The sequence below is a fragment of the Dermacentor andersoni genome, chromosome 2, assembly GCF_023375885.2.
Source record: "Dermacentor andersoni chromosome 2, qqDerAnde1_hic_scaffold, whole genome shotgun sequence".
NCBI lineage: Eukaryota > Metazoa > Arthropoda > Arachnida > Ixodida > Ixodidae > Dermacentor > Dermacentor andersoni.
This window is the reverse complement of record NC_092815.1, coordinates 107,608,179-107,626,388: the sequence shown is the minus strand read 5'-3', so window position 1 is coordinate 107,626,388 and position 18,210 is coordinate 107,608,179. Positions and strand designations below refer to the sequence as shown.

General features: G+C 43.2%; 1 protein-coding gene across 1 annotated transcript in view; it reads left to right on the top strand.

The window, feature by feature from the left end:
• Positions 1–16,715, top strand: part of LOC126541462 (prolow-density lipoprotein receptor-related protein 1-like) — a 230,185-nt gene extending 213,470 nt beyond the window's left edge. Inside the window, 4 exon segments of the mRNA XM_050188197.3 lie at positions 4,826–5,040; positions 7,074–7,164; positions 11,108–11,255; positions 14,161–16,715. Coding sequence (XP_050044154.2) covers positions 4,826–5,040; positions 7,074–7,164; positions 11,108–11,255; positions 14,161–14,316 — 610 coding nt within the window. The 3' untranslated portion in view covers positions 14,317–16,715.
• Positions 16,716–18,210: the final 1,495 nt, after the last annotated feature.

Below are 18,210 nucleotides of genomic sequence, written 5' to 3'. Positions count from 1 at the left end.
TGCGGCCTAAGCAACTATTGGATCTTCCCCTTACTTTCTCCTATACGAACGAGAACATCTAACACATTCAATGCCATTCTTTCATATAAACCTGACACGTACGAAAGTACTCCGCTAACTGAAGCTGCTCGACATGCCGAGGAATGCTGCCAGCTTGCTTGCTCTTTTTCCACTGAGGACCAGTGGCAGCAGCAATCCCGTCAACCTGCCGACCGTTCTGCATCAACTTTTTCTCCTGGCTCTCTCATATGACTTCGGGTACCCGCTACCGCAGCCGGCCTCTCTGCAAAACTTGTCGCAAAATACCTTGGACACTACCGCGGTCTGGAGCAAACGTCCTCCATCAATTACATCATCGAGCCCCTCGACCGACCTATGCGATTACATCCGTGAACTTGTCCACGTCTCTAGCATTAAGCTGTACTATGACCCAATATTAGTCTCTTTGCCTTAAGCCTCCAGAATAGCGCATTTTTCTGCGGGGAGGTGATTGTAACGAAGAAGAGTAGCCTGTGCCTCAGCAGCATCGCCACCGGCCTGAGCTCGTGGTTGCTGTCCTTGGCAGAACATTTCTGACTGCTGCCCATTTGCCTGCTTTCGTTACTAGTAAACCTCTTAGCAATATACACACACACACACACACACTTTTTTTTAACAAACTTTTTGGACTTTTCTTCGGTCCCCGCAAAATCGATCGACGACTGTATCGAGGTTTAATTGTATGAGGAGTAAAAGCACCTTGTGCAACCCTGGGACTGCCAGACGATGGTAACGAAAACAATGCTGAAGTATTTCCACACCAGTGTTCCGTAATATTGTAGATAGTGACAAGGTGAGGCCGAGGTAGCTTTTTCATAAAAAAAGGATTACATTGCATTTGAAAATAAGTGAAAAACACACTTGACAACATTTCTTACTTTTCTTGCCCTAATCAACACGAATATAGGAAAAAAAATGTGTGAAGCCTGATTTCACATAATGACATCATTGGTGCTTTGAGCCATACATAAAATTCAGAAAGGAAAAATAGCCTTTCGTTTACTAAACTAATAAGGCCATCATTTTGCACCAAATAGATGCAAACAGAGTTCCGAAAGAGGTTGCAAACTAGCCTAATTATTGTGGAAACTTGAAATTGCTTATTGCACAGCACCCAGGTTGTCTTTTCGGCATCAAGCAAGCTTGTAAAAATATTCAGCATGACTGGCCTGAATGGAATTGACAAACCATGATGTAAGGTAAAACACAAGAGAAAATTAACTTGCTCTTCCAAGTGCATTGTCTGCTGAAAACCAGGCGTGTGTGAATACTCTGGTATCACCGAATCTAATAGTAAGTGCTCAAATAATTTGATTTGCAAATTGAATATCTCCGATTTAGTTCTTTGGATATTTAATATATTCAGTGTTGAGACCTGCGGAAATGTATAATAGCTGTGTCTTACCAGTATTCACCTACGGGGCAGAAACGTGGAGGTTTACGAAAAGGGTTATACTTAAATTGAGGTCGACGCAACGAGCTATGGAAAGAAGACTGATGGGTGTAACGTTAAGGGATAAGAAAAGAGCAGATTGGGTGAGGGAACAAATGTGAGGTAATGACATCTTAGTTGAAATCAAGAAAAAGAAATGGGCATGGGCAGGACATGTAATGAGGAGGGAAGATAACCAGATGGTCATTAAGGGTTACGGACTGGATTCCAAGGGAAGGGAAGCGTAGCAGGGGGCGGCAGAAAGTTAGGTGGGCAGTTGAGATTAAGAAGTTTGGAGGGACGACATGGCCACAATTAGTACATGACTGGGGTAGTTGGAGAAGTATTGGAGAGGCCTTTGCCCTGCAGTGGGCGTAACCAGGCTGATGATGATGATGAGACCTGCGCAGTGCCACATGTCACATGTGCCGCGTAACCCCTCATGCTCAATGCCGCCCAAGTGAGCATTTTTTTCACCGTAAAGGAACGTCAAGTGCACTGCAGACCGCCCCAGCTGATGCGACAGTGAATTTTGTCACAGCAAGTGCTCAAAATTTCAAACGCCGCAATTCGCAGAACAACACCGGTTGATGCGGTGCCGCCTCTGTCGGCACAAGGTTCATCCGACTCGACAGGACCGATCGAAATGATAATGCGACACAGACAGAGGTAATGGCAACAACAGCAGCGCGAATTTGTAAAGTTCGAAAGCATGTGTGAAGATGAGGCCAATTAGCTGCCAATAAGCAAGCAGATTTTGTTAAATACACGGAGACGAATTTCATGCTTTTCAACAGTCGTCAGTCTAACCCACACACCTTATCTCAGGACCGAGCACTGCCGAACCACCCGAACGAACTTATGAGTGGCAAGCATTCTGCAGCGGCTTGTGGGCCACTACCACATTGGCCATCGGTGAATTTTTCTCACGGCTATACTGCTTAGGCCTAATCAGGGTGCTTCATCGGGCGTCAGCAAATAACGTTACAGTTTGGTACTGAATCAAATGCAGATTTATTTGCTGCAACTGAGCGGCACTTGGAAAGTTGACAAACTGCCTCGCAAATGAAAGCAAATGCACAAGATAGAAAGAATGTTGTTCACGGCCGCCATCTTTGCAACACACTGTACTTGTTCCCCATGCTATTCTCAGACGCACATCAGCCTCTTTTTGTAGCTTCGAGCAACCCGTCATAAGACTAGCTTTGGATTTGCACAGCGAGCGTGAAAGTGTCATGACCTGGTTGCATGCATTTGCACCGTGATAGGGCCACGTGATGCGCTATCCTGTCGTCTGATGTGCAAATTAGCCTTACAATAAACCACCTGCTGTGAATTTGGGGTAGCCCTTCTATATTTTGGAGAAGAACTAGAAAGCAAAACTTTCTGTGCAATAAATAAAAGATTGGTGCAAACCACAGATCCTTTTATTAAACTGAGAACCTCATTAGTATTCAGTACAACAGACTGTCACTTAATTCATTAGTTTCAGCGAAAGAAAAGAAAAAGAAACACTTGATTCTATTCAATAGGAATTTCATTAATAAAATATATTTTCCAGACTTTCATATACTACAATTGAGCTGTAGTAAGTGCTGGAATACTAATTTGGTGTTCCTGTTAACAAGAGTAGACCATATGGTATGTCTTGATTTCTGTGTACTTCAGTTACTTATAGCTTGCTATGTTCTTGATATGCAATGCTAGAAGACTGTTCAGAATGTGCAGCGCTGTACTTTCTTGCCCAAAATTTGCAAACAATAAGTTTTGTGAAAAATTTGTGATATTCAATTCGAAATCCTACGATTCAGTATTTGCACACACAAACCATTGTCAAGCAATAGATATTTCGTGGGCCTAACAGTATAATGCTTAAACGAACACCAAGATAGTATAACACTAATATAAAAAGATTCACCGGAGGTTGGCTTGCAAGTCATTGTAATAAGTGTGGTCTGACACCTATGTTTCATGAGCAATACTTCCATAATACTATCTACTGTCATGTGCATGTGGCACTTTTTAACATGATTACATGCAATTTTTCCCTTGTGTTCTGAATTAAAGGGATTTAATTAAAGGGAATTAAAGGGGATTTATGATGATAAGAATCCAGCATGCTGTTCGCAATTTAAGTAGGAACTATAACTTTAAATTGGCAAACAAAGCCTAAAAAATCAGTAAGTGGCGAGGCCTGGCAGTGAAATCTTGGTACTTCAGATGTATACTATGAGATTCCTGTACATAAGTCAAGTGTTATTAAGTACAGCATAATTATTGCTTAAAATTGAAGTTGGTATATTATTAGACTGTAGTGCTTTATTCTGTGCTTCGGAAATCAAAAGCGCACGCATGGCAAGGGCAACACGCTGAACTGCGCAACACATGTGAAAGCGTCATTTCGGTTTTGATCCGATTAGTTTAGCTTTAAATGGTTAAATACCTAAGCAGTTGGACAGGAAACCACGAAAACACGTAGCTATTATCGCAGAAAAACTTTAACACTTCGGAAACATGAATCGCAGGAACATCGACTTGATAAAATATAATATTTCTCACAGCTACGGCCGCACTTGTTGTCTGCCTTCCACTAATGTCAGCATGTAATCGCTATCACCCTCACCTATCACCGTTTTCAGCATACTCCCAGTGAACGACTACATCTTCACTGCAGATCAAAAAATTGTGATAAAATATGTTCAACAGCATTTTCTGTGTTACCACTTCATGATTAGAGACACTGATTGGTAAGCTTTCCATCGTGCTAAAAAATATGGGTACCATGAAAATTAGTTGTCAGTCCCTTTAAAACGTGTATGTTCCTCAAGATAACTAGTCAGAACCTAGCACCAGTTCACATGTTTCAAAGTTTTTCTTGACTTCACCCAGGACCATGAAGGCATTCATCTTTCAGTGCTTCTTAGTTTGTCTTTCTTTAAAGGCAATGACAAATATTTTCTTTTTGTGTGTGTGTGTGTGTTACCCTCATAGCTTGTGGGCGTTACAGAGTGGAATGGTGAAATGTAGAAATAACTGTAAATTGCAACAAATAAAGTAAGCAACATAATATTCGTATGTTATGTTATGCAACCTAAGTTCTTATGTCAATAATATTGATTCCTAATTGTAGAATGTTGCCTAATGCCCTAAGAAAAAGCTTGTCATCAATAATGGTAGCAGTGTCTCCAGGAAAGTGGTTCCATTCCTGCAATGTTGCATATAGAAGAATTTACCAATAGCTGAAGGAAACTGGCACAAGTTCTTCCGTGCAAAAGCGGTATAAGGCACTTTATAATCGCTGAGAACGGTGAGTTTGTATTCTGACATGATTTCTGTGGGACATGATGCCTGCAGGTGTCCCCTGGGCTGGGGTGGTCTGCATTGTGACCAGAGCACCAGCTGCAAAAACTTTTGCTTCAACCATGCCACATGCCTGCTGTCATCTCAGAACGATGCAATGCCATCATGCCTATGTGCCCGAGGATTCACTGGCCCACGCTGCCAAGACAGGGTTGATCAGATTGCTTACAGTGACCACAGCACCTCTGCCTCTGACAACTTGCCTAATAGTAAGTTCTGGCTTATTAACGCGGTCTTTTGTTTTGTGAATGCAAGAACAGTGTGACGAGCGACCTGGGCATTAAGGCTGACATGTTTTAAAAATCTCACTTGCTGTCTAGTGAGCAACTGAATCTTATGCAGAGATAGCATTTACATTTGACACTGTAATCCAGTTCCTGGTTCATCCTGTGCAGATTGGGAACTGCTGTTCTCTGTAAACCTAGTCCTCAAGATGAGAGTTTGATCGAATGAGTAGATAGGTATCACCAAATGCCAGGGAAAAACAAAGCAAGCAACACCCAAACATGCAGCGGAGCTATTTTGCAGGTGGATGGAAATGCCGCCAAATTGACTCAGTAGGCTTTCTGTTCTGAGGGTCAAACTCACAAACAGCAGTAAGTTCGTTTCTGCTGAATGAATAAGGCAAATTTTCCAGGGTGGCTATTTCTATTATTTTTAGGTTCTTTGATAGTGTGAATACTCTCTGTTTCTTTTGTACATTGTGATTTACTGTTCTGCACTGCTCATTTCTATATCTTATGTGCTGTGTTGCCATATCTGTCTTGTAGTGGCTAGTAGGCATCCATCAAGCTATGTTATACAGCTTTTAGCTCAGGTAGTCAGCCAGAAGTACCTTGTAAATAAAGTGCATTGTATTATATTGTAAATAGTAATGACTAGTGTATTAATACCATATTTGTATGAACGGTAATGCAATCACATGTAAATGACTTCCTGAAATCTGAAAAGTCTTTGCACACATTATTATGATTACAATCAAGCTTGCGTACATGTACAACATCGTTGCCAAGGTGTTGAAAAAAAAAAAGGAAAGGAATATGAACATCATGCACAAACATCTGTTAGATGATTAAAGCCACCTCGCCAGCCTGTGCCTCCTGCGGTGAACCAGAGACTCTGGAGCACCTCCTGCTGGTCTGCCCTGCTCACCTGCAGCACCGCGGCCGACTTCTGCAGGAGTTCCACCGCCTCGGGCTCCCATGTTCACAACAGGAAGATATCCTCTTTCCCTGTCGTAATCAGCTACCGGCCTTCCTAAGTGTCGTCGAGTACCTCGACTCGTCGGGGCTCTCGGCGAGACTATAGGAAATTTCTACAAAGACGGATAGCCTAACGGCCATCCCACCACCTCGAGCTTCCTGATCCGCCACTACTTCGCTTCTGCTGGGCCACCTCCTATACGGTCTATCACCATCCTACTCCTCCGGACGAACCCACTTGGCCCTCCCGGCCGGGCTGCTCTGATGCTGCTAGGACGACCCTCCTACCTTCTCTCTCCTTTACTCCCATCTCCCCCACCCTGCTGGCGCTGAGCCGTGCTCCCGCATGGGTTGCAGAAGATAGTGCTAGCCTTTCATCCTTTCCCCACAAGAACCACTTCTCTCTCTCTCCTGTAATCTATCTTTTTATTCTGTTCTTTGGCTCTGGTTAGTTATTCCTTAGTGCACGTGAGCAGTATGTGGCTTAATGCACATGTCATCCCTCTGCCTTGCTTGTGTTGCGGCATCAGCAGTTTGTGGGCAAGTTTGTAGATAATAGCTTTAGGTTTAGGACTTTCTTTCATAGCTAAAGCACTCGGTGCTCAAATCTGGTGCTCAAAAAAAAAAAAAGCAAACGACTTGCATATCAGGGGTTGTAAAAAGTATGCTATGCCATAGTCTACTGCTGGTGCCTGCTTCACATGCAAGGTTGGATGATATTTAACACTTCAGGATTGCCAGATGTCTTTCCATGCCATTCTCAGTGCTTGCGATGATTGTTTTTAGCCATGTGCTCTCTTATGATCATCTCCGTCTTTCAGTGTGTGATAAAATCATAAAATTAAGAATCTAGGCATTGTACATAGTGTTGACGTTTGTGAAGTGAACATGTGCCCTGGTAGTTTCTTTGGCCACTCGTTATTGTCAAAATCAGAAGGCTGGCAACATCATTATTTTTCCTGCCAATCATCTTTCTCAAAACGGGCACATAAAGTATGTAGATATTATTATACAAGACTTGCTCTGTTCTTGTCACACAGTCTTGGGCGCCATCCTGATTCCTGTGGTTGTCACCATTTCACTGGTTGTGCTCGTTACCATGGCGGTGCTCATATACCGGAAGAGAAAGCGGTGAGTATGGCACAACATCAGGGTGTCTACCAACTGGGAAAGCTGGAAGAACCGGGAATTCTCAGGGATTTTGAGTAGTCTGGAAAAACTCGGTGAAAACTCAGGGAATTCGTGCCTCTATGAAGGAAAATTAGCTGTAATTTTATTTAAAGGGGCAAAAGTCGCGGTAATGCTGGCTCGAGTAACAGACAGGAATTGTAATGAATCGTCTTTGACGCCCTGTCATCGGCTGGAGAAGTTGCCAGTGCACAGTCACCGACCAACTTTCTGCATTCCCGATAATTTGGACTGGCTTCACGGCACCACCACGTACCCCATAGAGTCAATGTATCAGAACGTCGGAAATTTCGGACGGAAGAACTCTTCACCGTCCGATTTTCCGGATGTTTTGCCATGACCGCAGGTCCGAAACGGCAATAATCAAAGACACCACCGCTGCCGTTTTGATTACTTCGGCACCTCGAACCGGCACTCTCGCACGCAGATCCGCTGGCAGCCGTTGCTGCCATTGCGGCAACGCTAGGCCTAACTGCTTCGACGTTCGCTATGAAGCTTCTTGCCGTTGGATGCCGAGTTTTTTATTGAAAGAATTAGCTGCTGTCAGCAATGGCACAGACTCCGCCTTTGTTGTCGGTACGTTGCATAACGCCGGTTCCTGAAAGTCAGCTTCGCCTCTGTACAGAAATGTTACTTGGTGAAGCATATGCAAGAGTATTGCAGTGAAGCATAACAAGCGTGGGAAGGGTCTATTGCCACAGGACACAGTATGTATTCCTTAATTATACACGCGTGCACCCGGTATTTCCTGTCACAGTGCGAGCACCAATATGCCTAACACGTGTACCGACAGGCCTGCAGAGCATTTTCGAATGTTGTGCCTGTGGCGGATTGAGCCCTTAACCCTTCGAAGGTTTCTGCCGTATATGTACGGCGGCGGTTTTCTGTCCCGCAAGGTCTTTGCCGTACGGGTACGGTTTTGACCCTCCGTTTGAAGTTTCGCGCCATAATGACGATGCGTGCTCACTGGGAGGTGGTGCCACCTCTTAGGACTTACATTTAGGTCATTTCCAGATAGCACATTCTCATTACCTGCAAGATCCTCCAAAACGCTCAACCAGACCAAATCATTCCAAAACAATCTATCTTCCCCCAAGTCGTGTTAATGTTCACAAGCATTCCCTTTTTCCGTTGGCCATTTCCCAGTGGAACAAGTTAACTAACGATACTGTGTGTTGCAATAACATCAACTCTTTTATTAACCGCATTCAGTGTATTGACTTGTCATCATGATATTTTTTTTTTTCATTGCATTTCTGTACCACTCCTGCACGGGCCGTGAAGGGCCTACAGTGTATTCAAATAACAATAACAAGAAGCATTTGAAATTTCTGCTACCTACTTGCGGAGGTAAACAGAACTGATTTCTAACTTCAGCGCGTCGCGCTGACTGCGGCAACACCCCTTTTGCGGTTTTGATTTCGCCGCATGATCACAACAGAGGCGTGCGAAATGGGATTTTTCTTTTTGTCGGTACTCTCTTGCAGGGGCGGTGGCAGTTGATTTCTATCTTGATTGGCGCTGCTCTTAGCTTGTTTATCACCGCCGCTCACGAGGTATTCTCACTCTCTGCGGCAACACACTTACGCAAGAGGGTGCCTCAGACCTCTGCCCAAGGTAGCCGCATGCAGAGAAGATGTCATGTGTGTACCAACATAATTCGGCGCTCCAAGAGGAAAACAGACACGTGTTTTAGGTGTGCAGACTGCGATGAGGCGCTGTGCGTTAGACCCGTGTTTCAAGGAGTACCACACTCTGAAATACTATTGAACATTTTGCAGTTCTGAGTGATGCCGATGCCAAAATGCTGTTCCTAGTTTTTTTTTTTTACTATTTATTCCCGACTTTATACTTTGTATACATTCAAGATCCGCAATAAAGTAATTTGACCACCTGGGAAAGTTTTTTTCAGAATAATTCGACCCTCAGAGGGTTAAGGCCAGTAAATGACATGCATTTATTTTTTCCAACTGGCCAATTTTTCTGACGTTTTCACGGCCCCTAGGGAGTTCAAAAAATCGGACATGGACTGTGCAACTGACTAAGAAGATGCTTCAAATGGTCCGTGGGGCGAACGAGTGGCTAAGGAGGACAAGAACAGAAAGGACCTACGCATTGGGGAATGAACGGGAAAGGAAGCGTGCTGCCGCCGTTTTGAGCTCAAAAAACAAAGTGTTGGCTGATGCCAAGATGCAGGGGTCCCTCATCCAAACCAAAATAAACTCTTTAAAGTAGTGAAACACAACACTGAGGCGTCGTGCGCGGGCTGAGAGTATGTCAGGACAGTTGAGGTTGACTTACGAGCTTCTGTATGCATCTCCTTTTTATTTGTATTTGAGAATGTCTGACTCGATTTGCAATTTTTTTGGAATACATTTATTTGCTGTGCGTTTTGCTAACCCCTCCCTTCTGTTCTTTTTTTTTTTTTTCATAATGTAAACGCTACTTCTTAGTATTCAAACTGGATTAAGCCGTTATTTTTTCATTTTTTTTTTTTTCATATGCTTACTAGAGAGTGACAGCATTGGGCGATATGCTTTCAGCCCGTCTTGACATAAAACATAGTTCTGCATCACTCAGAAAACTCTGAAAACCTGGAAACTCGGCACTCGGAAAACCTGGAAAACTCTGGGAATTTGGAAATGTCAACTTGGTAGACAATGCCGCGTGCCAATACAACACAGGTCAAAATGGCAATGTCGCTCGTGTACTTTGGTTGGCTACTGGCACGGCTAGTAGTGGCTGCAATACTGACTTTTCTACACGGCGCTAGCTATGCACTATATTTATCGTTCTTAGTTAAAAACTGGCACGTTTCTTAAAATCCTCGAATCTAAGCCGACCCTAGAGTTTGGTATATGATTATTTTTAAATAACTATCGACCTATATTCGAACAAATACAGTAATTGCTATCGCAATAATTGCATCATCTTTCAGAGTTTAACTGGATATAGTGAAACTGCAGCATGATAAGCAGCAGTTACCAAGGTACACTAGTCATATAATTTTAACGTTTTTGTTAACCTTGCTGCTTCACTAACGATTTGAAACTTGGAGATTGACAAAGGATCTCAAGAACAAGTTAAGGACCGTGCAAAGAGCGATGGAACGAAGAATGCTAGACGTAACGTTAAGCGACAAGAAGAGAGCGGTGTGGATCGGAGAGCAAATGGGGACAGCCAATATTCTAATTGACATTAAGATTTAAAATATGGAGCTGGGCAGAGCATGTAATGCGTATGTTAGATAACCAGTGGACCATTACGGTTACAGTACAGACTGGGCGCCAAATGAAAGGAAGCGCAGTTGAGGACAACAGGAGACATGGCGGGGTGATGAAATTATGAAATTTGCAAGGGCAGGTTGGAATCAATTGATGCTGGACCGAGGTAATTAGAGATTGCAGGCCTTCATCCTGCAGTGGACACAAAAAAGGCTGATGATGGTAAAGATGTATGCGCGCCTGCTCAAATGTGGTCGCACTATGACACCCTTCTTGTGTAACTCCCCGTGACAGTGTTTCATATTAGGTTAAAACACTCCCTGATGTTAATGCTAGTATATCGGTAGCAGGCAATATAGACAGGAGTTTGTACTTTAGTGAATGGGCTTGCTTTTGGTTCACTTTAAGGTAAATGGTCTTAGGCAGACCACTTCTGATAGCCTTCTTCCTGGACTCTGTGTGAAGTTTTCAAAGCTTCACACTTGTGTAAATGTATGACAAACCAGCAGTCCAGACCTAAGTATGTGCATTTTATTGCGTGCTTTTGACACTTCATGACCTTGAAGCAAAAGGGTGGCAGGTTTAAGTATACAAAACTTTAATGCTTCCCTCCGAGTCGTTGCTTGTTTACCTGCTAAGCTGTTCCCTGTGCACAAATGCAGGTCCAGACCTTTCCACCATGTGCGCATGCAAGAAAGTGGAGGAGGTGGCGGCAATGTGGAAATCAGCAATCCCATCTATCTTCGTGGTGACTGTGAAGATGATGCTGCAGAAGCTCTGAATGCTTCCTTCACTCTCGACCCAGACAAGGTGATGCTTGGTACTTTGAACCGAACAAAACTCAGGGAAAACACACTATATTAGCACAATGCGACACAACTCCTCAAACATGTCTTCCACGGGAATGCAAGAATAGAAGGTAGTTGCCAGGCACACTGATTACATGTGCAACCTACAGCAAAAAAAAAAATCAAAGGTCAGCTGTCCATTGTCATCGATGACTGATTGGCTTTTATTTACTTTATTTGCGATATGCTTACATACTGTGTACCGGGAGCAAGCTTTGTTGACATAACTGGGAAAACATACTAGCAAGGAACATATTAGTAAGGTTCTACTGCACTGGCATTTGCTATTTATTTCTGGACTTAATACCTTCCATTTTTATAGATGAGTCTGAACATTGAGAACAATTTGCATGCACTAGATTTCATGAAACAGAATGTTATGTAATACTGTATTTGCACGTAAATAATGTGACCATGAATATAATACACGAGGATGACTTTCAGTTTTTTTGAAAAAGAAAAATATGTATATGTATTATGATTATAATGTGAAGTGATGTCTCAAAGACACAGGAAACTATGGATAAAAGCGGATGCCCGCAGGGCTTGATTCATTGTTGCTGCGAATTGCCTTTGCAAAATACGGTAAAACCCCTCTAATACGTTTTCCATGGGCAACAGGAAAATGACGTAATGCGGTACACTTCCGGTAATTTGATTTTTAAGTTGATTCGATCCTGGCCAAAGGTCCCTGCTGGCGTCCATGCATTTCTACGGTTCTAAACTTTTGGTATTTCGGTCCTGAATTTGGCCTTCACCGGATAATTCGAACATGGCCAGGCAGCATAGGCATGCCTTACCCCTATGGTAGCTGCAATAGCGACCCCTTTAACAACCCGCTTTTTGACAGTATACCAGTCTTAGCGTTTTTAAACGATGTTGGTGTAAAACATGCTGTACACCCAAGTGATCTGTAGCACATCCTTTCACTGGAGGCTGCTGCTACGATAATGTTTTTATAGAGCGCATGCTTCTAGGCCCTTGCATTCAAGGGTCCTGCTGAGGCATTAGTGCTACTGACACCAATATGTTTTGTATATCATCCCCTTGTTGTGTATCTTTTATGACCATCGCACGTCTCATACCTCACGTGTCATTGTCATAGTTTTAATGCATATATATTTTATGGACTTTACGTCTTTCTTGGGCCACTGTACAGCCATGTTACATCCACCCTTCAAGATTAACAGTTCATACACAATTGACAGCTAATAACCATTGACTTGGCACTCTTTCAGCACACCTAGCCCTTGCTTCAATAACATCTAATGATCGTCATCATCATAACCATCAGAAATCCTTCATTATCGTTTGCTTGGCACTCTTTGGCCACATCTGGCCCTTGCACCAATAAAGTCCATAAATCGTCATCATCATCATCCCTTTAACGGCTGCATCTATCTTGGCAGAGCTTAAAGGGACACTAAAGTGAAAAACGATTTCTTCTGCATCAGTAAATTACCGTTCTACAACACCAAAAACACCACTCTTACAACGAAAAGGCGTTTGGTAAGCCAGAAAAATCGCAAGAACAAAATACGGGTGGCGACGCCTACTTAAGTTTCCGCACCTTGGGGCTGTGACGTCTTGGTTTTGATGGCATCTTCTAGGGCCTACTAATTAAATATAGCGATACAGATTGACTACATTGTGTTCTAAAGAAGCCAAATATTAGACATGGCAAGTTTCGGGAACCTTTATTCAGCCAACGCGGCCCAAATGCGAAAACATACTTTGGAATCCCTGACGTCACACTGACGTAGCGGCGCTGGAGTTTCGGCGGGAAATTCAAGTACTGATACTTGGACCTTCATTTTCTCATCTAATAATCAAACTGTTTTTTTTAAATGACTGCCTGCAGGGTTCTCAAACAATGGTTCGTTAGTCTAAACTGATTTATCGTTTCGCTTTAGTGTCCCTTTAAGGGGCAGTGAATGTGTCGAACACACGTGATCACGCGTAGGAAATGCTCATTTTCAGCCAGCCCTACCAAAAGTTTCAAGCAATAACTGTACTTCACAATGGTCGATTACAATAGTTACCCGATTATAATGCGTGCTGTCTTTTTTTCTTTTCCATGAAACTTGGACTGGGAATAGCCTGCGCGGTGCAGTTGGATAAAAAACCAAAACCACTTTCACGGCGTTTGTATGCTTTACCGCATAACAGTAGTGTACTGCGGTGAAAATGACTAAAAACGGTGCAGCGCAGCTGACTTTAGAAAACCGTCCGTCTTTGTGCAACACATATTTTTCGAGCTAAAAGATCTAGTGCTTTCTACTTTGTTTAGGAGCTTTAATATTGCTTCTATAATATAACTCCTACACTAGTTTTCTACTGTTGAGTAGACCATAAATATGATAGCTTTGGCGCAAACAAGAAGCTTTGGATGCGTAGGAAGTGGCTGTGCGTTTGGTGCAGGGTGTTTTGTCATATTTTATCATATTGTTTAATTCGACCCGCCAGATTATTAACTCCTACACTAGTTTTCTACTGTTGAGTAGACCATAAATATGATAGCTTTGGCGCAAACAAGAAGATTTGGATGCATAGGAAGTGGCTGTGCGTTTGGTTCAGGGTGTGTTTTGTCATATTTTATCATATTGTTTAATCCGACCCGCCAGATTATTCAATCAGTTTCTGTCGGTCCCATCAGGGGCGAATTGACAGAAGTCGACTGTGCACATAAATAACATTTTTCAAGCGTTCTCTCGCTATCAAAGCATTTTTTTTGTTTTCTTTTCTTCAACAGGAAAATGCACTTGCCTATCTAGTTGTGTACACTGAGCAGTTATTCTCAAATGTATGTTAAAACTGCTTTTGTTTCAATTCATGCCATCACCTCCATCTTATTCCTTATTTTATAGGCCACAAACTTCAGCAATCCAGTATACGACTCGCTGTATGCCGACAACAATGGAACTGGCGAGGAAAAGAAAGGGCTTCTGCAGGGAGAGCCACAGGTGGACTTCTTTGATGGCCAGAACTCTACAGGCCCCTGCAACGATCACCCGCTCGCCTAACAGTCACAGATCTTCGTGAGAGGCTGCCAGCCCCACAGCGATGTGGTAGCACACCACGGCAGCTGAGCAGTAAAGCTTCAGGCATAGGTGAAAGGCTAGCATGAAAAGAACCTCCCAAGTCTGTCATCGTCTCTGGAAAGACCAGCTCGAGGTGTCACAAGTGCAGCTATTCGAGCGCGAGGAACGAGCTGCTAGCTTATCTCTTCTTCGACATCTCACAGCTTGTCATCATCTTTAGTTTACTCAAATGTGTAACTACTGGCAAGTCTGTCGTGCCGAACTTGTCACCGCAGGTGGCACACATGTGCGTTGGTTGAATGGACAGTCAAAGTCTTCTCCTATTTTTTTACTTTCTGAGGTCACAGAGTCGCCTGATGCATACTACACGCCATTTGTCATTTGCGCACAGGAAACTTCTAAGGAGAACTGTATAGTTCATTGTTCCCTCTGCTCTTCAGCTTCTTCTTCTTCCTTTTTTTTTCTGCACTGAGTTGCACCTGCTGAGTGCCCTGTATTTTTCCATTCTCAATCGTTTCACAAATTGGCCAGCTCTAAACGTGAGTGAGATGTGCATTTCACAGGTATATCAAAGGGTCGCACCACTGTTGACAATTCCTACAGATGCATTTACTTATGAGGAGTGTAGTTTTGCTCTAGTAGTACAGCTCGAATTATTACTCTCATCAAGGATAATTATACCAGTAAAAGGAAGCACGAGAATGAAGTGGCATGTCTTTTTACAACGGTCACATGGGCAGCCTTTTTGTGGTACTCTAGCCGCATCCTCTCCTAGGGAAAAAAACTCTGCAGAGGAACAGCCTTGAACATGGTAGCTTGAAGCGCTAGTCACATACATTGCCTGTATATCTCCGTCTGCCTTTTCAAACGTTATGCATTTTGCAGTCCTTCATTTCCTCTTTCTTTTACCTCTTGGTCCATGCACTTTGTAAATGTTCTTTCACTACTTAAATAACAAGTCACTTTGTTTTCGGGACCTCAAGCAACGACCATTGCCCTGCCATTTACGTGTGCCATTTTATTAAGTGCTGGCACACTGCATTGGTAGGAGCCAGGTGAACTTTTTTTTTAAGCTTCTTACGTTACGCATCGAAAGCAGCATGTTGTTCAAATCAACTAGGCAGCAAGCCCAAATTTAAAAAGTTTGGCAATCAGCAGTTGTGCGCAGCTGCTAAAAGACATTGCCTGCATGTCTGTAGCCCTGCTAACTTAAGCTGCTTGTTTTAGGGTCATTTTAGTTTTAATTTAAGTAGTCTCATGGAATAAATGAGGGTCTTTTTGTTGCGGCTAGAAGCTTATCGCTGGAGTGTAGCATGAGATTGCCTTGCATCGCAGAGGTCTTGACTTTCATATGCGGTTTAATAGAAATGCCCTTTTTTTTTTTTTTTACTTGAACAATTGGTTTTAATTGCCCTGCCATGGTACTGCTGTGCACTGAGGCAGCTGAGTACATCCCTTCCAGCAGCAGTGAAGAGTAACGGTACTGCCAAGGGAGCGTCTTGTGGATTTGTCCAGGGAACCCGTGCCAAAGAAAACAGCCCTTATTAAACTGTGTGTGAGTTTGTGCTGTCAGTTAGTGGGATGTAGACAGTTATGAAACTAAAGTTCATGTATGTCGCAATTATTTCCAGGCAGCTTTTTTACTCCACTGATTGACACTTGTCCTCTGACCTCTTCACCTGATATTAAGCATTATTAGTGTTGTACATAGTAGCTCATTTATAGAGGTCGCATGGTACTTGTAGCAATAGCGTGTCGATCAAGACAGAACTATTCCAGATCTTCCCAGAGTTTCTATATCTTTTTGTTTCAGTTGAACTCTGTTTTGTTTCCACAAGTTTACGAGCCTGCATATGTACATTTTAATATGCTTTGTGCTAGTTATCAGCGTCTTCGTATAGTAGTGGAGATGTGGCTGTGCTGATTTTCTGTCCAGTGGCTCACAATAGGCATAGCAGTCGTGAACGAGGTCTTCTGCAACTACACATTGCTCAAGATGTGCTGAAAGAAAAAAAGAAACCCTGTTAGACTTGCAAACTATGGCACAACGTCAATTGACAAACGACAGTTCTTCCATTCACGGTCTTGCTCCTAATCTGATATTGACTAGTCACAAGTTTCAATGACATTTTAAACCTAACTGCCGCAGAAAAAGTCTACCCAGCCACTCTTTCCGCTATTGCCGGTGAGCACGGGTTCTGTGGTCTACTCTGGGGATGAGTGACTTGAATGCATTTTAATTGGTACTGGCTCTAAAAGAAACTCTTCTTTTAGCTTGTGGGGTTGAGCAGCTCAATTTTGTAGTTGTTTTTTGAAATCTGTATTGTTGTGTTGTGATACTGTAGGTGTACAAAAGAATAAATGTGATGATATTTGCTGCAGCGAAGCTGCATTTGTCTTGCCTTCTCGTGCTTTTAAAGGGCCCCTCACCATGTTTGGCCATTTCATGCAGACAAGTGCAGCATATGTTTCGCGTACAGATTAGCGTGTCTACAGAGTATTGCAGCGCTGTGCGCCGCAAAAGCAACCGAAATTTCAAAACAAGCGTTGCATGTCCTCCCTCTTTATGAAGCGGTGCTCCCAACCAGACAGTCGAGATAGCGTGCAAACGCCCTGACGTAAAATGCAGTCCTAGCAACATCATTCAAGACGACACGTTACTTTGGTAAATCTTCCAGTGAGTGTGGAGTGCTCAACGCTGCCACTGGAAATGTCGCGCAGCAAAAGAAGAAAAAAAAAAGGGGGGGGGGGGGGGGAGGCAGGGCTCTTGACGTGAACCTGGTGCAGTCCCTCAACTCTGGTATGGGAGAAGGCATGGAAGAAACGTCGCTTGAGGATGCTACTCGAGGCAAAGTGCATCTGTGTTAGCAGTCGCGCTCGCCTCCTGGCAGTATGTGAACAGGGCATTCAACTACTTCTATCTCCTCCAATAATAAACCGATTTGAAAAATTATTTCGGCAGAATGATCCCTAGACGGCGTTTTAGAACTTCCAGCATATAAATAAAATTTGTAATGGTGCCTGGAGTGGTGTGGGGCCCTTTAACTCGCATGTTACTCAGAGAACAGACTGGTACACAGAAGACTGCAACATTTTTCAGAACACCTGTGACACGTTGTAACTGGACTCCTCTGCAAACATGAGCTCTAGCCAAAATTATAGACCCCATCTGCAAATCTTGTTTGTTTTATAAAAAGGATAGAGAACTGCATTCTGAATTTCGTTCTGTATGGAGAAAAACTGAAAAAGCTCTATGGTTGCATAGAAAGGCGTGCCACACAATCAATACATTGTTGACTGGTGCAACTATGACCATAGTGCCAGACTGTTTAAAATACCTCTCTTAACAGAAAGAGATCAGCATATGTTTCGTTTATTTTACTATCAGCCTCGTGCGAGGAGTGCACTCTTTTTGCTGTTGCATTGCAAATCGCAAAAGTTGTGCCCTGATGACTCTGCAGCTCAAGTGCATCCATCTGTAACTCTGGCCTCTACGACTGTTTTGATCATTGAATGTGACAAACCATGCATGTATAACCATGCATGCATGCATATACAACCTCCTTGCCTGCAACTCAACTGTACCACTTGCAAAGAAAACCTGTATGGATTTCTCAAAAAGGAAGCATCACAGTTAGAGAAATTGGTCCTGGTCTGGGAACCTGGAACCAATGCCTTTCCAGGGTTGTTACTCTGCCACCTGAGCTAACGAGGAGGCCAGCAGATGGCACAGCAAGGCCAACTTAATTGACAACTCAACGAAAAGGGACTCTGAATATGGCAAATCAGTTCTCCGGAAGATCGCAAGGTGGAGCAAGGTTCACAAAAGGGATAATTGACATCCACCTCACCGTAGCACTGACATTGTAGCTTCAG